At 38.2% G+C, this 25,193-nt stretch overlaps 5 protein-coding genes across 8 annotated transcripts; 2 read left to right on the top strand and 3 right to left on the bottom strand.

The window, feature by feature from the left end:
• Positions 1-690: 690 nt before the first annotated feature.
• RB195_012655 (uncharacterized protein) lies at positions 691-8,391 on the bottom strand (the record flags this gene model as incomplete). Of its 2 annotated transcripts, none has more annotated exons than XM_064202128.1 (10): positions 691-853; positions 1,435-1,507; positions 3,574-3,716; positions 3,770-3,886; positions 3,948-4,060; positions 4,705-4,804; positions 5,225-5,342; positions 5,410-5,541; positions 6,126-6,293; positions 8,343-8,391. In XM_064202128.1, the coding sequence occupies 10 exons, from the start codon at positions 8,389-8,391 to the stop codon at positions 691-693; spliced, it is 1,176 nt and encodes a 391-aa protein (XP_064058008.1). The 2 variants fall into 2 exon arrangements, with proteins under 2 accessions (XP_064058008.1, XP_064058009.1); XM_064202127.1 differs by lacking the exons at positions 1,435-1,507; positions 8,343-8,391 and adding exons at positions 3,385-3,514; positions 7,660-7,828.
• A 52-nt stretch (positions 8,392-8,443) lies between these two features.
• Positions 8,444-9,064, bottom strand: RB195_012654 (uncharacterized protein; the record flags this gene model as incomplete). Its single annotated transcript, XM_064202126.1, has 1 exon — positions 8,444-9,064. The coding sequence occupies one exon, from the start codon at positions 9,062-9,064 to the stop codon at positions 8,444-8,446; it is 621 nt and encodes a 206-aa protein (XP_064058007.1).
• A 1,142-nt stretch (positions 9,065-10,206) lies between these two features.
• On the bottom strand, positions 10,207-15,259 carry RB195_012653 (uncharacterized protein; the record flags this gene model as incomplete). 3 transcript variants are annotated; one of them, XM_064202123.1, is made up of 12 exons in its annotated part: positions 10,207-10,342; positions 10,496-10,678; positions 10,804-10,941; positions 11,006-11,132; positions 11,580-11,725; positions 11,795-11,907; positions 12,721-12,821; positions 12,882-13,011; positions 13,156-13,278; positions 13,542-13,641; positions 14,470-14,554; positions 15,172-15,259. In XM_064202123.1, the coding sequence occupies 12 exons, from the start codon at positions 15,257-15,259 to the stop codon at positions 10,207-10,209; spliced, it is 1,470 nt and encodes a 489-aa protein (XP_064058004.1). The 3 variants fall into 3 exon arrangements, with proteins under 3 accessions (XP_064058004.1, XP_064058006.1, XP_064058005.1); XM_064202125.1 differs by lacking the exons at positions 14,470-14,554; positions 15,172-15,259 and having other exon boundaries at positions 13,542-13,589; XM_064202124.1 differs by lacking the exons at positions 10,207-10,342; positions 10,496-10,678; positions 10,804-10,941; ... (4 more) ...; positions 12,882-13,011; positions 13,156-13,278 and adding exons at positions 13,967-14,060; positions 14,394-14,418 and having other exon boundaries at positions 13,601-13,641.
• Positions 15,260-16,623: 1,364 nt separating this feature from the next.
• On the top strand, positions 16,624-19,596 carry RB195_012652 (uncharacterized protein; the record flags this gene model as incomplete). The annotated part of the gene is made up of 2 exons (XM_013444386.2): positions 16,624-16,754; positions 19,518-19,596. 2 exons carry the CDS (start codon positions 16,624-16,626, stop codon positions 19,594-19,596), a joined length of 210 nt encoding a protein of 69 aa, XP_013299840.1.
• Positions 19,597-23,927: 4,331 nt separating this feature from the next.
• On the top strand, positions 23,928-24,301 carry RB195_012651 (uncharacterized protein; the record flags this gene model as incomplete). The annotated part of the gene is made up of 2 exons (XM_064202122.1): positions 23,928-24,054; positions 24,156-24,301. The coding sequence occupies 2 exons, from the start codon at positions 23,928-23,930 to the stop codon at positions 24,299-24,301; spliced, it is 273 nt and encodes a 90-aa protein (XP_064058003.1).
• Between the last annotated feature and the right edge of the window lie 892 nt (positions 24,302-25,193).

Below are 25,193 nucleotides of genomic sequence, written 5' to 3'. Positions count from 1 at the left end.
GAAGCAGTAACTGTCTACCTTAATAACAATAAATTTTATATAATTAAAGAATACGTAATAAATATTTCCCCACGACTGTCAATAAAAGAATGTTCAGCATATCTACATGCTTCGAAAGGTCTGATTCTTCTTCTCTTCCTAATTCTTCCACGTTTCGTCCTTCTAACCGTATTTTTCCTCCTTTTTCCATTCTTTTCAATATTTTGCAGCCCAAGTTGTGTGCTAGCAGTCCACTAAGGATCCATCTGTAAAGCCTCATTGTATTTTCTTCGTTCAGACACTCTCATATAGGTCTTCATCTACTGTGTGTCATTGAAGCTCTTCTTCCACGAGATTAGAACCATTGCCGAAGTAAATCGTATAGTGAAATAAGTTTTCAAATTTCTTTTTTTTTTTTGCAGGACGGAAGGCACTCGAAAACCGTGTCTGGTGGACCTAGATAATTTGAATTTTTTGGGAACTGTTGGCACCTCACTTAGCGTGAAATTCAGATGACCTTCGGCTAACCTTTTTCAAGATTTCTTTCTATTTTATTCAAAATTGTCTATTTTATATAGACACATATATATATTATATAGAATAGGCAAAAACTCGTCGTCTTTATCTATAAAACATAACATTTTATTTTGTTTATCTTATGACATACAGAAAAGCTCGTAACACGTTCCAAAAGTAATTCAGAAGGAATAATTATGGTATAATAATCTCATCGCCAATCCCGTCTTTTCTCACGCAATCGTAACGGAATCGCCATCTTGACAGATCGGATGAATCCTTTGCCTCAAAAACCACATGAACAACATTCTCTATACTTCTGAAGAACTGTGTCGGCACGTTGCTATTTACATTCAATCTGAAACAGGCATATAAAAACAGATTAGAACTAAACGAAAGCGAGATAGCCGAATTTAGCCACAATTCTGTGCATCTTATTGTTTTCAAGTTATTGTCTATTGTTTTTTTTTATCGATACTACCTATTATTTATTAATTTGATTTTTTTAAATTCATTTTAATACTTATTATAATGGTTATTCTTCAACACCAACAATGATATCTAACAATAACAAAAAAGATTGGAGCTTGTACGTGCGCTGAATTGAGTAAATATGAAAATAAATATCAATCAAATTAAAACATTGTTGAATCTCATCACTAAATTGGTTGCGCCCCAAAAATCATCCAAATTCTTCTGTCTTTTGCTATGCCTCCTACTTCAATGTAGAAAATCTCTTGTTGAAATAAATGAAGGCAATGCACACTCTATCACGGCTTATCACAATTTGAATTTTAAAAACAAATAAACAAATAAAGTAAACAAACCAGAAAAAAGAGAGAAAGAAAGAAATACTGAAAAATCATGGCAAATTCTCGAGAAGAAATATTTTGAAAAGAAAAAAAGATTTTTCAGATTTTTTGAATTTGTCTGACTTACATTCGCAACACGTGCTGGCGAGAAACTGATCCATCATAGAAAGAAAGTTGATCTTCTGTAGCTATGTGGAAATCTAAAAAATTTCATAACAATGAGTCAAGCACGTATATATTCGCTCAACGGCGCTTTCATTGTTGATATCGGTAATTCAATCAATGATCCACAAAATTACCCTCTAGTAACACATTTGAATATTGTCCTTACTGCTAAAAATAAAATGTACTGCGTGAAGAAAAATAGTAAAAAAAGAATTCAATCGGTAATCGCTCATGGATAGAAACGCTTTTTCAAGATTTAAACGAGCTGAGAATAACGTTCTTCCAGAATCATCTGAACAATTTTCCTGATGCTGTGATGTGTCCCCCTAAAATTTTATGATCTTCAGTGTTCTCACTGTTGCTTTTGAAAAAGAGGAATCTCGTCCGAATTAAGCAGCTATGAGTTGAAAAAATTAATCTAAGTGACCAAAGTGTATATTTTCGAGTCCATATTCTTATTTCGTGCTTTTTTTTGCACTTCATGCGCTCAAATTATATCCGAAACGCTTATGTGAACGTCACGAATCTTATATGTATTGACTTCTTCTACGAAACGTCAGGTGAACATTTCAAATGCAGTTGTTCTCTCCCGAACTCAGAAAAGATGGGAATCGAACAATTGAATTCCTAAAAGACATCCATGCTAACCTTAGAAAAATGCTATTCGTTACTCGGTATTGTGCTATGATTCAGGGGAACTAAACCGTTAGAAACGGAGAATAAGAAAAATAATAAGATGAAAAAGAATTAAGGATGAAGGAATAACGCAAGATAGAGGTTTGTCGAAATAATTTCGGAGCCCTTGCATGGAAATTCCAAGCAATTCGACCATCTTATTTATGAAGCAAAAATTAGGGCCAAGCCGGTGATCGAAACCGGGACCTCTCGCACCCAAAGCGAGAATCATACCACTAGACCACTTGGCCGTGGAATGCGGTTGATTTGCACTTTATGTCTGTATAGCAAAATGGAATCGAATCAAGCTAGTGTCACAAAGGGTTGTCTCAAAGACGAAAAGCTGCTTATTCTTCAAGGTATCTGTTCAAAATGAGTTCGGTGAGTTCGGAGTCAAGTAATTTTTTAACAATCGTTCAAAAAAATGTATGTATGCATATAAAGTCTGATTCCATGCGATTTATTATTACAAATGTACGTCTTGGTTTGTATGTCTATATATGCATGCAAATCGAGAGCATGGTAATCGCTTTCATAAGAACATGGATTCTATCGATTCATCGAATTCTTTGCTTATTTTGCTTTTGTTTGTTTATTTTTCTTGCTTCTAGGCACAAAGAATCCTTACATATATGCGATTCTTGCATGGTTCTTCATTGCTTCCTGATTTGAGTACAAGTAGTTTTTTCCGCACAGAAAATTTACAGAAAAAAAAATTAGTTTGATATTAAATCAAATGGTTGTAATTGGTCGATATCAAATCGATTAATTTATATTGAATTAAGATATCCTTTACGTAATTTGTTTTCTTTTTTTTTTCGAAATTTGTTCTGTAGAAAATTTCTCGAAGAAAAAAGCAAAGGAAAAAAGTGTAGAATATCCTAATTTTCGTCGAATCTTTCAAAGTGACGTAAGTAGTTAGTATGGATTTCTTTGCAAAATTTTGATATGTAGAAGTTCCTTATTTGCACGAGCCATATCCGTTGGTTTCGGATCGATTATTTTGATTTTTTTTCGAAGAGCAGCTGCACGTCCGTTGGTGGAGAAGACGAGCACATTTTAACACTGTTCTATCAAAGCATTGAAAAACTAGTAATTCCCCGAAAATAAGGAATAAGGCTAGGATCGAGGTGGGATCACCCGCGAACTGCAGCGAAAATTGGTGCCGCCAAGTACCGCCCTCCCCTCGATCCTAACCGCTACGCTCCATCGCGCCGCTTCGAGCGCAGCCGCTTACGCAACTGCACCAGGCTTCATGTCGTTTTGACCCGTCTGTGGATTAATTTCGGCGAGGATTCGAGCTGAGATAAATGCGGTCGGCTGGGAGGAGACTAGGATCAGCAACGGGGACGATAAGCCGAAGCGTACTGGAACATCCCAGAGGGCTAAAATTTGTAAGAGTTAGATGTGAAATTGCAATAATCACCAGTAATATTGAAGTGAACGTGTTGATCACTGGAACACAAGATGAGGAAACGCTGAAGAGTGAATGGAGGTGCAAAATCAGGGAAATTTGAGCTCTCCACAACCGACCCTTCTCCTTGAAGTCGCTCCAGAGGTGGTACACTCCTGAAACCTTTGATAAGAATATGTGTTATGAAAGAAAACAGGTAAAGTCCGACCATGATGAGTATCGTGCCTTAAATCCAGCACCACTTCCACTTCCATCGCTTGAAAATAACACCATTATAGTGTTTGACTGAGATAAAAATGAATTGTTATGATGAATTCCAGACAACCTGAGAAATCAAATAATTTTCTACGATGTCCTTCGTTATATGTAAGTACATTAACTCTTACCTCGCCAAAATGGGACTTCCCTCAAATGTTCCGTCAAAAATTTGAAGGATATCGCGGTGTTTTTCGCTAACGATGAACTCTACCGTAATGAGAACCCTCTGATGTGGTGGCAGCTTAAAAAAAGATCTTTTATAACAAGCTTCCACCAGGTTACACTCTTTTCATATTAATATTATATTGTTATACTATTATTATATTATTTTCATTATAAATTATATACTTATTATATATTGTACTATTATTGTATTATAGTACTAATATAACATTTATTACATTATTATTTATTAATATTATATTATTATTTATTATCTACGATATAAATACGTTAGAATATTTGCTGAAGCAATAAACCTAACTTTCTCATTTCAAGAAGTCGAGTTCTGCTGCCAAATTTTCGTCAAAAAAATTACGTCAAAACAAGGTGAAAAGAAAAATTAATTCGTTTTTGAAAAAAAAAACCACCGAGGCAGTCTCTTGCACCTTTAAGGATCTTGAAAAACAAAAGAGAATTCGGAAGTCACTAATATGTAATTACATTCAAATTCATTTCAATTCATTTCATTTCAACTTTTCAACATTTAAATTCATTTCAATCAACTTAATTATTACTTACTATTAATTATTACTTATCAACTTAATTAATGAAGGAAAAGCTCCTTCCCACTAAGTAATTGTTTTTCTTTTCAATCCAATGACTACTTGAATATTTTGAGCTTTCACAAAGGCTGGAAATTTGTAGCTTTATAATAGAACGCACCTCTATGAAGTAGTAGGCCAATGAATGGTCGGGATAGTTATCAGGGTATCCAGGACTGTAGAACTCTCCCGTATCGGTGGTCATTACAACTGGCGGAATTCTAAAAACAGAAGGAATCGTACAAATAGCCTTGTACAGTGCAAAAATATTAATTTCCAGGAGATAGCGAATTTTATTCGTAAGATTTTCGTTTCAGCACCTCTTTAATAGAAAAATTTTGAGAAGTAAGGATTAGATTTCTTTCTCTAAATTAATTAATTAATTAATTTAGAAGAAGAAATTTGAAAGAAGCTCTTCAATAGATTACAAACTTATTAGATTCCTCTAAGATGGACTTACGTTATTAACAGCTTTGGTTGGTTGGAGTTTTTTTTTTTCTCAAAAAAAGTAAAGTAAATGAGAAAATTAAAGGCATAACTCTCCTGTAAAAATTTTTCATTCAAAAAAAAAAAAAAAAAAATGAAAGGACTGCTGAAAGCGATACAACTCGTGTTGTTAATGGTGTTTCTCTAAAACTCACCCGTCCGCAGATTTTTCACACAAGAAAAATTGCGAGTATTCGCAGTCAATGGTTATCCACCCACTAGCTTCCATAGATGAGGATAAAGCCACGCAGTCACCCCATTCTGAGGGTTCACCTGAAAAGAAAAAATTGGAAATTACCTCCATTTATTAACTGTACGGAACAAAAAATTCTATCTGTACCTATTTGAAAATTTGTAAAATCAACAGGGTCTCCGTTAGACCACAACCATGGTTGATGTGTGTAGTTCAAATTGGCTCGCCGATTCAATCCAATCCATGTGAGAAATTGTGGATTATGCTGGTTTGCTAGTGCTAAAGAATATGCTAAGTTAATGCATAAGCAATGACATTTTTTCGAAATTTGAATTTTTTTATTTTTATTTTTTTTTAAATTTTAGATCGATAAATTTGATTTTCAAAACGACTAAAATGAGCACAAAATTTAAACTCGCGCACAAGAGGAAAAAAAGTTCAGCGTTACATAACACTTTAACAATTTAATACCTTCAGCATTTTCTCTACAAAACTGCGCTTTTGTTTTTTCTTGTCTATTTAATTTTTGCTAATTTTTATACCAATAAAATGGAGTTTCAAGATGACAAAATAGGCATCTTCGATCTTCGAACCATCTTCTTTTTGCGTTTAATCGAGGTGCTAACGCCGAGCTGCTAGCGGGATTTTTAAACATAACGCCATGACTTATGCATCAAAAATAAATTAATAGACTAATAACTAATTATAATTAATAAATTAAACAATTAATAAACTAATAAATAAACAAAAAAATAATAATAAATTAAAAAGGAAAATGACATGTAATATATTAAAAATAAAATAAAATACATGTATTTCAACATTCAGAAATTTCAACATGCAAAATTTTTTTCCATACCTACCCCTTACGAATTGTGATTCTTCTGCGCTGTTCACGGAGACCAAATGACCGCCTTCAGTCAAGCAGTGGTGCTCGGCCTCGTGCCATGGGAGCGGTTGGTGCGGTGCCAGGTAGCAGGAATGTAAACGCGTCACGAATGTCCACTCGTCTCCGCATGGATCAGAAAGAACTGAAAGAAAAAAAAACTAAAACTTCTTAGTAGAGGAGAAAAAGGACTAAACAGCTGAATTTCAGCGACCAGCTGTCTAGTCCTTTTTCTCCTGCACTAACTAATTTGTAGAAAAAAAACAATAAAATGAAGCTATCTTGAAAATTCTTTTTTTTTCAAATTAAAAGGGAAAAGCCCTTCTCATTCTATAGATGACTGAAATGAACAGTCAACTTGCACGATTTAGTTTCGCCTTAAATTCCTTTACTATTAAATATTAGCCACATTATTTGTCGAAATTACTATTTATTAATATTATTACTTATCGATATTATTATTTATTAATATTATTCATTATTCATATTATTTTGAAGAAAAACAAGAACGGGAATGACTTACGACTCATAATAACATAAAAATTAATTAGCTTACTAGTTTATGAGGTAAACACTGAACTACTATATTACATAGCAAAAAAAATTAAGGTTCCAGTTATGGAATTCAAAATCTTCAACGAATGCAATCGTTGTGAAATTTCACAGAATTTTCTCCAATTTCTTTGCGCAAATGATGTCCACAAATTGAAAAAAACGGTCCCAGCACACAGAACATGGACTAGGGAAGCAGTTCCTTCCAAGGATTCCAATAGAATTCCGCTTCCGAAAATTCCGAAAATTCAAAATTCTGCTAAAATCGAAGTCATAATTAATACATACGTTGCTGTCATTAGTGCTAAGTAGTTCACTATTGTTATCGATTGAATATCTCTCAATCATACCGATGAGACCTTAAAGGGAAAGAGGGTCTAACTTGTATTTTTTTTTCCTTTTCACATAATAAACGTCAGAAAACAAATAGCATTTTTGGATGGGATATTGTGATTTATTTAGGTGTATGGTATGTTCTGGTATACGTAATAGCGCAGCTCATAAATTTCGAATAATTCATTTATCATTTCTGGACAGCTCTGCTCACTTCATTCATTTTTATCATTTCTTTCGTTTTAGTAACTATTGTATTCTTATTATGTTAGTCATTAAATAAGCGGTTTACTCCTAATCGGAACCTCTTTAGATATTCTTTATATCCTTTTCTTTCTTTTTTTAAAACGACTCTTAATCGGAACCTCTTTAAATGTCCTTTATATCCTTTTCTTTTTTTTCATGACCTTAGATATTAAAGATATTGGTATTTACTGAAGAAATGTGTTAGGATTCGCCGTGGGATCTGGAATATGAGGCAAAACCTCATCCTTAGTAGGTAAACGTCTAAATCAAAGAGTCTCATCTGAGAATAACTTGCGTCAGAACTCGAAAATCTGAAGAATTTCGAACGATTGCAATAATCCTGGATATTTCTAGTGGATCCGAAACGAATAAATACGTACCATATAGGAATATTGTCCACAATATAAAATAGAAAAGCTGCATGGTGTTCGGGAAAGGCAGAGATGACTTCGAGACAGCTGACCTGTCACTCTCTCGTAAGCCAAAAGCTGTCAGATCCGTTGTGAAATGGGCGACAGTGAATGAGACAAAATCAGGAGGTTTGCGCATTGTTTACCGCGTCAGCTGTTCTAACCAGAATTTATTTATTTATCTGTTCTATTCATAGTATTTCCTTTCTAATATGTATGAAGGGAGTAAACAAGAGACAAATAACAGATATATACCACAAAACAAATGAGTAGTACATACATACGGGACTCAATACATGCAAAGAAACTTCTAATTACTTATTTTCTTGGAAATCCGCTAACAGTTTCTTAAATATACTCTTTTTTTCTTTTTCCAGTTCTTAAATACTGACAGCTTAGTGAGGGTGGGAATCTTTTTGCGCATAATCAAGTAGTCCGATCCAATCCTATTAATGAAAAGTATTGCCTCACCGACGACCTAGGAATAGTAAAGTCAATCTAAAATTAATTAATTAATTATGACTACTTTTTAATTACTTACTTACTTGCTTAGATGGCCCGTCTTCACTGGACGTGCGGGCCCCAGCATCTCTTCCACTCGTTTCGTTCCCTCGCCATTGTCATCCAAGATGTTCTCAAGCTTCGTGAGTGACGCTGACGAGGTCCTTGAGCCGTATCCAGCTGAGCTTTCAGCTGGTCCATCCGTGTAGCGAACACGTCACCCCATCTTGTTGGCGGTCTCCCTCGGGGGCTTTTAGCGTCCCTTGGGATCCACTCTAGACTTCGAGACAGCGGGATCCACTCTAGACTTCGAGACACCTGTTCTTTTAGTCCATCTATCGTCGATTCTTCCCATGATGTGACCGGCCCATCTATGTTTTTCTTTCGATACATATTCGGCTGGGTCGCGAAGACGGGACATTCCTCTTAAGTCGGAGCTACGAAGACCGGCTAGGTGTTGTGTGCGCCGGTTAAACTTCAGGGGACATATCTCAAGGGCTCTGTGGGTGGTAAGTAGCTTCCTAGACGTGGCCGCAATGTCTGCCCACGTCTCCGCTGCGTAACAGAGCGCTGGAAGGACTGTCGAGTCGAACAGATGGGCACGAAGATCTTGGTCCGTCAGTTGGTCCGTAGCTTCCCTGACGGCTGCGAATGCTGCCCATGCTGCTCTCATTCTTCTATTCAGCTCTCCCTTCAAGTCGTTTTCCATGTTCATAGAACGTCCGAGGTATACGTATGACGGAGTTTCCACGATTTGGAAGCCTTCAAGTTGTACTCCTCCGTCCTCGCAGAGGGTGTTCTTCATGAACTGTGTCTTCTTTCTGTTTATTCGTAGTCCAATTCTCTTCCCTGCTTCGTTCAATTCGTTGAGCATCGTTTCTGCTTCATTGGTACTGCTCGAAAAGAGAACAATGTCGTCCGCGAAACGAAGGTTCGAGAGAAATCTTCCATCAACACGTATGCCCCTTTCTTTCCAGGAAAGTAATTTCAATCTTTTTTCATTCTTTTTAATTATTAAAATTAAATTATTATTTATTATAATTAATTGTTAATTATTAGACCAGAAATGGCTGATTTCATGTGTTTCAGTATTCACAATATGAAGCAAACCTATATACCGTTGTATACTGTACATAAGATTTTTGATGCCAGAGTTACGTTGCTTTTCAGTAGTAAATCACCTACGCCGGAATCCTACACGGATCCCTGCTCGCTGTATTCGTTTTCTGCCTTTTCAAAGTGTATTTATTTTGCACTTTTTTATTTTTTGTATTTGTGCATGTCATATCGTTTTTGGGAGACCATTGAGCGTAATAAACAAATTAATTAATAAATTTCCCTTTACTGTCTCAAATTCTCTACAACAATCACTCGTTCATGGGAACTACTGATGCAGATATTCAGCACTTCGTGCAAATTCTTATTTTTTGAGTCTTAACTTAGAGGAAGAAACGTACTTTCTCATGTAGAAAAGAAGAAAGATGGAAGAAAGAATGTTTAACGTGCATCTACGTTGTCACCTACGTTTTTTTTAATAGGAATAAAGACCATTTATAAGTAAAGAAAAGGCATTTTTTCCAGTGTAAAAAATCAGTGCAGTTCTCTTCAGCGGCGAATTTAGATTTCTTAGGTGAACTCTTTAAGGCCACTTATGTAAGTTGGTATAGCTGAATTTCTTCTCTATTCGAAACTCCATAGGCTTACAGTCAACTCATTTTTGTGCTACAACGCTCTTCGAAAAAGGAATAGCTATGATGCTACTGTTTCGCTTATTCTACTTCTACAAAGACAAACCACTGTCCAATATGTTGTTCAGTAATCCCTGTATGAAGACGTGGTTAGGTCCCTGCGCAGTACTACGTGCTAATGAGAGTTTGCAAACTTTGTCATGGGACCTCATGCATTAGTTGTGTCGAGCAAGATATAATATTATACATTTCAAAAATATGTAACTCCATCCAATTCATACTTTCTTATAAACAGAAATTTCTTCCAAAAGAAAAACCATGAATACATTCATTTATTGACTTCCTTAACGATTGGTCTATACTTCATAATAGTAGGTTCGGCTCTTCGGAACAACACATCTCCAGTAGCAACGTTACCGAGTCTCTTATGAGGCGTTGGGACCGCATCAGTTATGGCATCAAACCTGAAATATATTTTTGAGATAATGAAATATTTGGCGACACGGTCACACGAAACTAATACACAAAAAAGGGGAAATGAGAAAATATGTGGTGTACTCTTTCAACATGGAATGTTTTGCGTCAATCGGTTCTTTAGACGAAACTGCTTCCCTCACCTTGATGCTATTGAATGAGGTTTTTTGACTGTCATAAATCCAGTACGCTGCATCCGTTCTCCATGGTATCCAAAACCTTTCTTTTCAAAACCGCTTTGACTGTCCTCTTCCAGCTGAATTGCGACAGGATGCACTCGACCCTGTTGCAACCGTCCTAATCCAGACCCTGGTTTCCAACCCATGCTATAAATGTAAATTTTAGAGGTTTTGTGCTTTATTTTTAATTTCAATCTCTTTTTATCACTGAAACCCAAAAATAAAACTGGATGTAAGTATGGTGTCAAAGAAATATGCTTAAAATAACATACATTCCCAGGAGCTTGCTTCCAATTCCTTTGGAATACTGCTCAATGTTGATGACGTCCGAGTCGCTGTTCCGCCGCTTTCGTGAAGCACGCGGTGCCTTGCTTTTCTTTGTAAAAACGGATTCGATCAATTTTCCAGTCCTCAAATTGTTTCATATTGTTCCAAAGTAGCAAAAGAAAAGAAGAATTGTCAAGAAAAAAATACCTCCGTTCTTCGTCTTCCCTCATTTCTACAGCATCGCGAGCATCCCTTGTACCCGTCGATTTACCTTCGTAGTACACCGAATAATCAACGTCCCAATCATCTGCCCAAGCCCAATCACAGTCGCTTCCTAAAGAAGCTGCTGTGATGCTTTGAGAAATAACTATAGAACGATGGCTATTCTAAAGTTCTATTTCCTCTTTGACGATGCCAAAAATCTTCGCCAGAGGTTCTCGATGTGCGACTAAGTCAAAACTGTATGTATGTAAAAATGGTTCAAACCCAGTGGAATCCTTGAAAATCTCATTCAATGAATCACAATTCAGTAGGGAAAAATTAAATGTGTAAAGATTTGTGATACAGTAGTGATATTTGTAATACAGTGTGAAACAGTCAAGATGCCTTGAGAAGGCTTCCTTAAAGCTCAGTATTTTTTTTTTTGAAAATCAATTCCAAAATTTCGAGTTTCTTCCAAAATGCCTTAGTTTTCACTTTATCTACAGGTTTTCTATCTAAAACAGAAGCATAATAAGAAACGGCACAGCCAATAGTATACTCAAGTTGATTATTTGCAAACCTTTTTCTCGCTTATCCCAGTAGTTCTTGTCGGTGTACCAAACTAAGCCTGGGCCTCCTTTTTCCCAAACGATCTCCATTTCTTCTTCATACTTTCGCGGCTTTGTCCGATCTTGTTCCGTAACATCATCATAGAGAGCCTCGTGTCTATATAACAATAAAAAAATAAGAATAAAATAAATAGAAATGAACGTTGAAAAGATCATCCACTGGTACCTTTCCCATTCGTCGCATTGATCATCATCGTCATCATCGCCCTCTGACCCAGCAGTACGGTGCTGCACAGAATCGGCTGAGGGAGTTCCGTCGGTCGGATCTGACACAGTCGCCTATAAAGTACACGTAATTCATTAATCCCGTTTTAAGTTGAGAGACCAAAAAATGAAAGGAGGGCACAAAACAAGAGGAAGTAATGGATTCAAGAATGAATAAGTCCAAACCATGCTAAAACTTAAGCAATGCGCCTTTATGAACCTGTTCAACCTTCTACACTGCGTTTCTGCCTTCATATGATGCAGTTGCTGCTGGGGAGCAAGAATGTTTATAAACGTAGTGCTATCATTGGATTAACGGGATACAATTACTACAGTCAGTAACTTTATGTTATTCTTCGCGTATTCTCCGAATCTGTTTATTCATAGAATCTCTGCTATTTTAAATTAGATCTACGCAATTCTATGCGCTTGAGCCCTTAAAAACTTCTGCTGAATGCTTCAATAGCGCTAAAATTCAGAAAAGAAGGTAGTGGTCATCGCTTGAGCGTAATTGATAAGAAGATCCCTATAATCTGCAATTTCGTCCTTGAAATCCATGTAGACTGCGAAGATATTTTGCTGTTCAAGCAGCTTATGCAAGACCATCACACGAAAGCAATGGCTAGATCCTAACCCACGTATTCTCATAGAATTGTGCTGCCTTATTACTTTGAGAACCTTAATACTCAAGACCACACAACTGGATTTACCAAGATTCTAAGCCCAACTACAGACACCCCATCTCCAAATCACTGCCAATTGTTCCAATTTAACTTCATGGGAAAGACTGACAAAAAGAATACTGAAAGCAACACTGGTCTGAATATTACTGTTAGACCTGCTCAACTGTGGATAAAAAGGAAGCCAAATATTTCGAAAAAAAAAGACCTGATCACGAATCGATTGTTCTTCATCCGCTAGCTCCTTTCTCTTGATGTTCCTCCCCAGCAAGTCACGGGCACCACTGGGATGTTCAACAATATCAGTTGCTAAAATATAGATTTGTGCAGTCATAACACAGCCGCACTAATCTGATAACAAATCTGTACCCTCTTGCTCGCTTCCACCTGACCTCTCCGAAGAATAGTGGAAAGGAACTGAATCGTACTTCCTTCGTCGTCGAGTTACTTCGATGCCGAGTTTTGGAATAAGAGAGGGAGGTAGACGACATAATCGTATCTGTAAGCTCACACTGACTTACAAATAGTATCTTGTCGCAGAATTTGACTAAGCGAAATTGCGACGAGATTTCAACGGTAGTAGCAAAAACCGAATGTTTTCAGTGAATTAAATAATTGATGATAAGTAGGACATCCACAGTACCTGTTCTAAGAAATATTCGGAAGGTGTTCCCACGTTGCCGCGAGGCATCAGTGATGGAGGGCGAAGCTCAATCATTTGCCTCAAATCCGCATCGTTAATATAATCGGATGAATCTTCAGAACTCTTAATTCAACAGTACAGAAACACTAATACGGAACAAAATGAGCAAATTTTAAAGAAAAAGATTACAGAACCATCAAACAAAGGAGTAGAAAAAAGTTGAGCAATTAAATTGTGTCTGGTTGTGGCTTTCTCTTTATCCCTCTTTAACATACTCATAACTACAGCACTTCACCATGTTGGTACTACGAACAAAATAGTCCTAGTTGAAAAAAAGAGGAAATCTTTCTTGCAGCAATACATCAGATCCACAGTCCACTTCTCACCTTTGCAACTTTCACTGCGCTGGCAAAGCATCGACGTGGAATTTCCATTCCCTCATTGTTTATCCAATGCTGACCATGATAATGCCGGATAAACTCAGATCTGCAAAAAAAAAACACCTTTGTTTAACGCAAAAATTTTTAGAAACACTAATTAGGTTAGGTAAGCTGTTGCGCTCGATGATAGCGGCTGGGATCGAGAGGAACCCTTGCTAGAACCACTCATTGTTGTACAGTTAGCGATGGTCCTACTGCTAGTTCGACCGCTTCAAGCGCAACCGCTTACGCAACTGCAGCGAGCCTCAGGTCGTTTTGACCCGAATATAATCAGCACGGTACGAACATTTCCAGAGGAATATTGGGACAATGATCTATATAAGCGTATAAAAACTATGTATTTGCAAACATTTTAAAGAGAACAACTCAACTTATACGAGCCGAAGTAAAACTGATCATACAACACGAAGTTGAATTTTCATTTCCAGAGTTCCCTTTTGATGTTCCTGGTTTCGTGGAAGTGCTCTGAATTCTACACTTGCATTAACAAATAAACATCTGCTACGCATCGATGTATAAATGATTGGATGAACGATCGAATGAATGGACGAATGAATGGATGTACGGGTGAATGAATGAGCTAATAAATGAATGACAGCATCATCACTTCCAGATAACACAGTCAGCGCTGAAATTCTATGACCGGGTTACACGCTCGCTTATTTCAAAGCAGAGGGAGGAACTTCTGTGTGTCTAGCAGAGAAAATGTTGCTGTTATTGTTTTTTTTTTCATTGTTGCAGACACATCACTCGGGTAGTTATAAGCACGATTGTATAAAGAATTCAATAGTGAAATACCTCCTGTTGACATTCGGGTCGGTGTCTGTAATGGAAACAATGAAATTTCCCAGTTTCTACATAATCCGCGAAGTACCGCCTCAAATCCTTTGATTTTAAGTGAGAGGGGATATTGCGAACGGTACAGTAGAACAAATCCTTCCTGTTTAACGCATCATTTCCTGAAAAACCACAGTTTTACGCTGTAATCAAACAATGGAAAAACAGACATTCGAGCAAGAAAACAAATTCAACATATACGTCTGAAACCAAGAACGAGACTGAGTTCGAGATCTTTCCACCGCGCAATTTCGAATGCGGCCAATTACGGCTGCCGGCAGAGTCCGCCCCGCCAAAAAAATAAATGCGCGGGTCGAGGGGAATCGTCGTTGACCCAAAAAAGGAGTTACGCAACCCTCAATAACAATGGATAATCTTGTATGGAATAGAAGAAAGGTCATAAGGTCAGGAAGGTGGTGTTCGCAACAGCGTCTGCACACGAAACAGCGTGGTGGAGTCATTTGGGATGGGAATTCATTTGGGAAGTTGCGATCAAGCTGGGATCATCGCTTTATCTGCAGTCCGACTGAGGTTAATAATGGTCCTACCTCGATCGAAATCACTTCGGGTCGTTTTGACCTGGCTATATCACCAGAAAAGCATGTAACACTACGAAAAATATATTCCTAGCCTTAAAAACCAAATCAATTTATCAGCGTATCTGCTCGACCGAAGAGGAAGAACCATTATAACACAAGTATTCGTAAAAACAGTTTGAATAATGTTGCAAAAATGTTACCTCCCACTGAATTCAGCTCTGTTCCCTCATCTCGCTGCTTTCTGCTGATAGCTCTGTCCAACAAATCACGATTCAGTTTCTTGTTCATAACCACTGAAACAAAGCTTAACTTTATATACCTCGAGGTTTGTATGCCACAACGACATGGATACGCTTAAAAAGACAGTAAGAAAGCACTTTTAAATACGTTCGGAACTGAGAAAGCTAGGGTACTACCGATAAAACACAATTCGTAGAGAACTACAGAAACAATTTTCCACCATATTTTCAAGCTGGATCATAGGGAGAAGACTTAGAGACGCAACGAAAGCGTGGTCGAATCCGTGTGTTACAGCAACGATGTGGGTTCAGAATACTTGTGGTAACTATATACATGGAAGGGATTTTTCCCTGCGATTTCTACGTAGTCCGATGGAGAACCAAACTACTGATATATACGACAATCCAATAGTCAATACGACAATTGAGACAAATTCTTCGATATATTTATGTTTGGTTGGCTCAAAAGGACGAAGATCATTTTTAACATAACCTAGAACAAACATCTAAAAATACACCAGCGTCAGAAACGTCCTATCAATGATGCAGGATCGCGTGAACGCTTGCCATGCCAAGGAACGCAGTTTTTCCCCTGTTAATTTCTCAGTGGAAGTACTTCTAATTCGTTCCTTCGAGCTAGACCGTAAACATTGGTGGGATTTAGCCAATAAAGACATGTGACAAAAGAACGGAAATTATTGCTGACCATACTGTGACCAGAAAAAAACCGTATGATAAACCTACAGGAACAGGCAAATGTGCGTTGCTGCCAAAGTTGGAGTATTTTAAAATGGAGATTGGATAAAATGGGGTTGGACCAAGCTGTACTGTACTCCTAATTCAACAAGTTGCCCCTGGACCAAGCATCAAAACATGAACGTAGTGAATTCATACTTACTCCTATAGAGATAGGGAGTAGTGGGTTCAACATTTGCTCGAACATTCGTTTCACACACATTTTGGCGAAGTACTCTAGTTGACACTATTTTGATGCACGAAAGTACAAATTAATTATGGTTGAATGTCAGCAAGGATTTGAATCCTAGTCTCCTGAATTTCCCATGGAAGTGAAGATCGTTCGAAAAGTGAAAAAGTGAATACTCCATTTCAAAGCCCACTCTTCGAAAGTCAAAACGGTCGAAACCTTTCGTACCACAAGACATACACAGAGGAGCAAGTGGTGCTTTGAGAAATGAGTGAAAACGTTCACAGCACGTGAGCACTAGGAATTACGAAAAGTTCTCGACGCGCTCCAATCAACATTAGCGCATTTTCACATGCATTTATTGCACGCGGCACAGGAAGCCGCGTACGGCGGTGGAAATGTGCAGCTGCACGATCACTGTTTGCTCGATTCTTTGCTTAGACTTACTGTAGAATTCGCTTACAGATGTCCTTTTTATCCAGGTATTCATGTGGTTCGAGCAGTTCTATTCGGGACTGATAACTCTTGGTTTTGTGGCTGGAGCTTGTTATATGAGTTATCCGTTCAACATATGGGATGTTGGAAGAGCGCATAGAAGAGATTACTGTACTCCTTCAAGGTACTTTAATATTTTCTTGTATTGCTTTGTATATCGTTCTTTTTTCTAAATTTCTCTTTAATGCCGTTACGGTTGTGGTTTTTAGAACCGAGCATATTTAGTAGGAGTTTGACAATTAATGTGGGACACATTAAATTCTTTGGGAATAGCAACAGTAGTTGGAGTCAGGTTGCTTTGGATTCAAAAACCATCACTAAAACTTTCTCACAGGTTGTAAGACATAGAAACAATATAGAAGAATGACCGACACATCTGTGAAAAGAAAGGAGAAGACATAAACAGTTAACTCTGAGAATGTTTGTAGTGTAGTAGCTATATGCGTAGTGTGGTAGTTTCCAAAGGAGTTCTATTTTATGTTCACAGAGATCCAAAGATGACATTAGGTAGAAAATGTACGGAACCAAACATTTCACAAACTACACAACATCGTTCTCCATAGGTGTGTCTTTTTCTTAAAAACTTCTTAAAACGGTCGGAAAAGTTTTTTGAAAGAGTTCTATTGTGATTATATCTGTTTTCTTGCCTAGTCTGCTCTTAGTGCTGGTGTTTATAATCTTTTTTTTTCTCTGTCATAACAAATTAACCACAAAACAAATTCTACAAGTGCTCGGAAGTCGTGACTGATCTGGTCAAAGCGACATAAAGCTCGCTGCAGTTGTGGAACGGCTGTGGTCGAAGCGCCGCAGTGAAGAAAGCGGTTGGTATCGAAGTGGGACCATCGCGAAGAAGATTGCAGCGAACAATGGTACTATGAAGTGTCCCCTTTGATTCTAACCGGCGGGCTCCATCCCCGCACCTCTTCGGTCGCATTAGGTTCTTCGATGCTTCTTGAACCTCCTAGATTGCTGCTTACTGAGGAAAAGTTTGGAGATCGCGCAACAGGGAGGTGTTCCAAGCAGTTAGTAACTTTTTCGGAGTTAGGAATTATCGAACACTTTGTGTGCCTCTTCTATCTTCAGCAGAAAAGGCCTAGAACTTATATCTGAGTGATTACAATTCTATTAAACGTCGTAATTTTGCTCTATTGCTTCTTTATCATGCTGATTGGGTCCGAGATGTCGAATCCACATCAGTGGTAAAAGCCAAATGTGCAGTTTCATCAAAACGCTCCACAGAAGACAGAAAGACTTCGATTACAACGCTAGCTTAAATAATTCGCTCCAAAATCGGTCGCTCCAGTTGAGCTCACCCTTACTAAGAGGAAGATCAATCTGATCAAATAAAGTCAGGAAGGAAATTTTCGATTTCGTACTGTTGTAAAAGTGCTGTAAAGTATTGATCAATGAAATCTTTTTTGCCTTCTCTGTGAATATATGATTGAAATTTCGTATGAATTGGGAGAACATGTGCTGCCTTTCGCGTGAGAGTGGTATTGTTTCGTCTGTTGACCATATCGATTCCATCGATTTTGGCCTACTTCTGCTCTAGACACGATAAAAACTATGCAGTTGACGTCTTTCATTTTCTGCCTCTGGACTCTCAAAACCTTCCCTTCTGAGGTTTCTATGTGTGCGCATTAGGACGTGTGGTTTATTTCACTTCTCATATGAGTTTTCCACTTTCTGTCTTCTGTTAGCATATTTACCTGGTATAGAAAAAGGATCCACTCAAATGGACTGAATATAGCGGTTGAATATCGATTCAACCGCTATATTCAGCACTAATCCATTTTTGAGTTCCGGGTTTCGCGTTTTCGCTTCCATTCTTGAGAGCCACAATAGCACATTTACAGTAAGCATGTTTATTCAGTGAAGAAAGATAAATGTTGAGCCACTCAATGTTGCTTTTAAATGGAAATATCGATTCAACCGCTATATTGATTCGTCGTTCTAGCCTCAATGAAACAGCACTAACAGCTTTTCAGAACAGAAGCGCCACAAATTAAGCAGCAGTATTGGCTTTGCATGAGATAATAAGGAAATGGCAACTGTCCTATGTGTTTATCTTGACTTTGGTTTTTCGCCAAACAATAAACTGTTGGAAAGGACAGATTACTATCTTGAGATGAATACTCTTTGCAACACAATACTTCGTTCTTCAATTCAGTGATATGAAAAACATAAAATTCGAATTGACTTTCATATTACTTTGATGTTTTTAATTCATACTATTTCTGTTGCTAAGCGGTGGAAATACTTGTCACAGCCTACATGCTAATTCTGTGTCTTACTGTACCTTACTTATATTTCTACTATTATTCTAGCTGTTCAATCCTTTGCAACTTATACAACTTAATTTCAATTGTGCTTTCTGCACCATTTCAAACTTAAGGTGCAAGGCGTTTTGCGGGTTGGAGAATTTAGCTTTGCTGCATTTTTCTCATTTTTTTTTTTTGCAATTGGGATGTGGAATTGTCATTAATCCCTCATATCTGGTCTAATGATTTCAACTATTCTAACCTCTTGTGAAGTGACCTTTTTTTTAAGGAGCAATGCAATTAACAATTGCATTTTTCTTTGCAATTTGAATAAGACACTCTGTGCATACCAAACAACTCAGGTCCAACACCTTCCCAAGTAAAGCTTAGTACTTTACTTAGGAATGATGTTGTACATAAGAAAAACTTATTCATTGCATTCATTTGCGTTCATTACAATGAAACGGATATCATTCTTGAAAAAAATTTCGATACAAACAAACGTAAGAACTAAGTGCACGATTATGATGTTTTGTTTAAATTTGCAACAGTAGAGTTACACTACATAGAGATGTTGTTTCAAACGTTTGAAAAGAAGATGTAACTAATTTCACTCGTGATTTCAGAATTGCCTTGTCGAAGCGGGACCACCGTCTCACTGGAAACCAATATGTTATTTCCGGCTTGGATTCTATCAGTGATTAAACTACAGTGATATTTGTTCTGCTGATGTAGGTATCGTAAATCTAGAATTTTGAGGATTATTGCTTCAATAAGTAGAACCAAGAAAGCTTTTTCGGTGAATGGTTAGATTTGTAAGATGATTTTAAATCAGTAAAGTTGCGAAGTAGTAGTTGTTCACGTTAGCATTATGTTCTTTCGATGTATCCCAATAAAAGGGAAGTTGTATGAAAGAATTCTCTGAGACATGAGAGGATTCAGAAAGTCAGAACTATGATTGTTCTAGTTCTCGAACCATCGATTTATACAGTATTTTGTAGTTTGAATTGATCGTCTGTAAAAGACTGTAAACAAAAAAAAAAACGTTGGTGCTTGGTTAGCGGATTCTTCTAAGGTTTTTTGCCGTATATTTGCAAACAAGCACATGAGTGTTCTTATTCTGATATATACTTATATTATTTATACTCGAACGGGACTCTTTGTGGTTAGCGATTACGGTGTTCATACTCATCCAACTGCGTAGGGTTTAAGTAGTACTTGAGAAATAATTCTTTGGATGTGAGTATAGCCCAGTGATGGTACACCGCATAAAATGGACGGTTGTTACGGTCCTTCTGACCATTCAAGTCGGAAGCACTGCAATGAAAAGGCGGGTTTTCACAGGTCCCGTCAAGGCTGATGTGCCTTTTTCTCGTGGATCGACAGTGAATAACCATATCATGCCAAAGGCAGTGAGCCGCAGTGCGACCGCCCGCGAAGGCGGATGAGTGGATTTGGATTAGCGCCGTTGAGGGGCTCCTTCAACATCGTCTCTCGAAACTCGTCCGCCACAGCTACGCGCATGTGACTAGGAGCGGTTTCCAATGATGAATTCATTGAAATTTTGCGCTGCTTACGTGCCAATTCCCATCGACCGCTCTAACAATCTGTTTTGATTTCAATTCATAGGCGATATTTAAGTAAGTAAAGCCTAAAATCCATTCATGTGTTAAATTCACTTGTTACCTTCATCGAGACGACATTTCTGTGTCCCTGTCTTCAACAAATTCATCTTCAAATTAGGTAATTTCAAGTAGTTAGTGGTGGTAATTTCACATGCAGAGTTACTACCTCAAAATTCACTGGACTCCTTCATCTGCCGTTGTATACTTTCACACTTTGAGATCGTTGAGTGGAACGGTACAAAAAAACATCATCTCCACGTGAGATCTGTTTTGTATCAGAAACAAGTTTCAAGGTAGTACGCTACATAATTAATAGGTGCAAAATGTCAATGACAAACTATCTCATTCTTCAACACTAACTTCCCATACAACTGTTCAGTTTCTTTATTGCTCCTTGTTTACGCGTAGAATAGCTCTCCATCTACACTTCCAACAGTACATTTTTCTCTCGAAAAAAAAAGAAAAAAACGAATCAGGACGCCTTCGTGGCGAAGCGTAGGAGATTTACACATTTTGCTTGTTGCTGTTACATTGCGGTCGTGAGAGTTGCTGTTACTTTTTAAATGGACATGGAGCTTGCTCCATGTGCAACCGTTGTGGCAAACAACGATTCTTTTGTATTGAGGATGGAGATGTTCCATTCTTCTTCCATATCGTGTGCCCGAGATCTAAGATATCCTAGAGGGATAAAGTGAAGTTGGGGCGTGGGGGGAAGTCTCAACCGTACTCTTATTTAATAGCAATTATAAAAAGTCGATAAAGTCACTGGCGTATCAATCCACTTGCGATGCGCCAACGAGTTTTACTGCAATTCGTAATCGTTGAGGTTTTGAAACGAGTGATGTTATATAAAATGACTTGAGGGGAAAAACGATAATCAAGTCAGTGCTTCCTCAGACAAGTCTGGTACCAATTTATCGACACCGGAGGGATGAAGGGCTTGGTTTGCACTACAGCGGTTTCGAACCATCGACTGTGTTGCTACCAACGGAACTCTAACCGAGTGCGCCTCGCCCCAATTGTACTTATAAATTAATGAATAATGTAATTAATTAATAATTACTTAGTTATGAATAATAAAGGCGGGTGTAGCGCAGTCGGTTAGAGGTTCCGCTGCCTGCACGATGGATCGGAGGTTCGGATCCGCCCTAGTGCTCACCAAGCCTTTCATCCCGCCGGGATCGATAAATTGGTACCGGTCTTGTCTGGGAGGATAAAAACACTGACATGACACATCGGCTAGCCCCCGCAAGTCATTGTAGAGGCCAGTTACACGTTCGTAAACCTCGAACGATTCTGAATTGAAGTGGACGTGATGACGCATTCCAAGAGGATTGATTAGCACCGAGTACTTTATAACTTTACTTTATAATTAATTACTTAATTATGAGTAACTGGGGCCCTAACCAGTGGGTCTACTACATGTAGGGTAAAGCTACGAGAAGAAAAAAGAAAGGAAGCCAAAGTTTCCAGAAATAAGAGCGCGGTTGTGTGCCCCCTTCTTACGGCGACTACACTTTACGCTTCTAAAGATGGCTCGTCATGGTCAATGAGACCGTAGGATCGGAGATCACTTGGTGCTTCGTCAACACTGAGACTAGCGGTCGCGTACATATCGGTCGGTGTGTGTGTGTGTGTGTGTGCGGGAGTGAAACACAGCCAGGCGACCCCCCTATAGCGTCCTTGTTTCGCTTCACATTATTGATTGGTGCTGTACAAGCAACGTGGTGAAACGATGGTTCACGTTCGTTTCGTACTCATCCAATCTCGTCACTTCATAAATTTTGTCGGCACATCTATTTAATTAGATCTTCGAATCTTTTAATTTAACCTATTTGTGATCTGCTTTATATTTGCTACATACAATTTACAGTGACGATCAGTGTCTCCTAACTGTTTAATCTTTTCTTTTAATTGAACGTTTTTTGCATTGACATCAAAGAAAAGAGCTACGTGTCTGCAGGGTATAAGCACGGTGTGAGCGCCCCTTTTTTTCCCTCTCCGTGGTGAGAAATCCATCTACCTCTTTTTCTGCTCCCGAAATCAACGAGGAACGTCGTACTTCTGCTGCTTACTTACAAATAGCAGAAGTATAATAGTTTTTTCTTCAAACTTATCTCTTTACCTCACTATTTCAGGACTTCAAGCATTTTTGCTTCAATCAGTTTTCTTGCAGTCTTCGCAACTTTGTACGATTTCAATTTTTTTTTCACGCCAGCTTGCGTACCCTTCTTTGGAAGGAATAATCAGTGCGTATGAAAGTACCAATGCTCTAAATTTTTTAATGTAGAGGTTGTTTGAAAGAGGTTGACTAAGTCTGAGGATAGATGGGCAGACCGAAACAATCCGAGAGCCACAACTGACTAATGCAGTTTGTAGCAGAGAAACTTGCAGATTTTTATTAAACAATTCTTTAGCAGTGTTTACTGTAACATTCTTTTTTTTTGCATGGAATGTCGGCATCGCTTTAACGGTGGCGCTAACCATGAGGCGCCGTTTGCAAGTCCCCACCAATCTGTAAACAAACTTTTCGATAACCCAAGTGTCGAGCATGTGCGGAACCTTTACCGTGTCTAGGATATGCAAATGCGACAATTCTAGGGGCGTTGTTCTATTCTCCATCCCATAGAAATAAGAAACCGATGGAATCAATATCAAGAGAAAAGTGATTATTGGGTTATCAACAGGCGCAAGAAACCCATGATTAGGTTTCTATTTGTATCCCAATTTTTCCTAAGAAAAACTGCGCTTGATCAATAGTACCGTCATTTTAATGTATCAGTGATTATAGTTGGGTCAAAACGACATGAAGCTAGGTGCAGTTGCGGAAGCGGTGCGGTGGAGATAGCGGTTGAAATCGATATGGGACCATAGCGAACTGCAGCAGTGAACGATGGTAGTAAGGGTCCCCAGTCGTCCTCGATTTGACGCTACTGCTTTATTGCTTCATGCTTGCTTCATTTCGTTTTGACCTTACTCTATATGATTTTTACAATCACGATATAGTGGAACACCCGTAGCATCGTGTGGGTGCATAAGTCTACGGGTGGACTTAGCATGGTTTTTAGTAATTCCAAAGAAGACACGACAATCAATAACGAAGTGATAGGGAAATTTTTGTTCCAAATGATTACCATATTGTTACCAATTGTTTTGTACGTCGAGACATTTCGCTGATGACATCGTTCTTATAATATCAACCACGCGGAAAGAATGCTGGCCGATTTTGACGAATCGTATGGGTGCATAACTCTACGGGTGGACCTGAAAAGGACGTTGATGAAAAATGGATGGTTGGATTACTCATAATGAACTACCTCACTTCTGAACTGAGCAAGAGGGAAGAAGCGGCCTGGAAAGCACACAACGGAAACATCGAGGATGGACTGAGGAATATCTGTAATGCTGTTAATGCCTTCCGATGCATCGAAGGGAAGGTACGAGATTAGAGGTGTCCGCTTTCACAAATCTGAATCGAAAATCAGCAATGCTGCCGCATTTGTCAAGGACCAAATGACCAATACCCAAATGCAATTGGGTAAGTTGGACACTGGGTGAAGCGAGCAGCTGGGTTCTAACAGATAGGGAAGGTACAGGAAACCACCTAGAGGATGATCTTTTTCGCAAACTCTTTTAAAGAAGGTGGTCTCCATGCCCACGAGCACAGAGGTCGTCTTCTTTCTTTCGAAGGAGAAGTCAGCGGACAACGACACACCACCGAGACGAAGGGAACTGTCATGACGTCAGTAGAAGAAGTAGAAGATCTAGATCAGAAGGACAGGTGATCTTTGTCAAAATATTCACAATCTTCTCTTATGTACAATGAGTCTTGAGGGGCAGATTCTTCCCGAATTGTGCGTGGGGTTACCTAACCTTTATCATGCGGTGTTGTTAAGACTAGGATGCAAATGTTGCATGAGAATTTGCTCAAAGCCTGCAAAAAAAAAATCACTGGACGTTCCTTTAGCATTTTCACACTCGTTGTGGTCGATTTCATCATATTTTGATTTCAACCATGGATGAGAGAAGTGACCGCTTCGTCATGAATATGACTTGCAGAAGAGCGATGTTGCAGAACAATTGCTGTAATGCTGACTGTGATGTGTCCTCCATTGTCTTGGAGACAATGTTGAAATGCAGGACCTGTCTCAATGTTGCATTTTGCGTCGTTCTAACCACATATATGAAGGATAAACTACTTGACGTTGACTAGTCCTTTCGGGATACGAAAACACATTCGATTTCTAATAACACGTCAGCTGTGGTTGTTCCTTAATGAATCAAATTGTCCAAGTACGTTTAACGAGAAACAAGGAAGCGAAGGTGACCATCATTACACAATGCATAATATATGACTCGTGCTGACATTTCGCTCCCTTCGGCCAAATGTCTGTGTATAACATAATTACGATAGTTTTCTTCGTCTAAAAGGCATGTGTTATTTCAGGAATTTTCCTTCCCGAAAAAAGATCTAGAAGGACTTGGTGAATGTCAGGCACATTTTATAGATAAAGCAATTCTTTGTATTGTAGACACGAATGTTCATCAGTGCTGAAGAAAATTTGTGACTGACTTATTATTATTACTTGGCATATCGAAGCTTCTCAATCTCTTTCTTTCTTTTTAATGACGAGAAGCTACTGCATGTGGGTGAAGATTTTCCAATGCTAAGTACCT

Source organism: Necator americanus, chromosome V, assembly GCF_031761385.1.
Source record: "Necator americanus strain Aroian chromosome V, whole genome shotgun sequence".
NCBI classification, from domain to species: Eukaryota; Metazoa; Nematoda; class Chromadorea; order Rhabditida; family Ancylostomatidae; genus Necator; species Necator americanus.
This window is presented reverse-complemented; position numbering and strand designations above follow the sequence as displayed.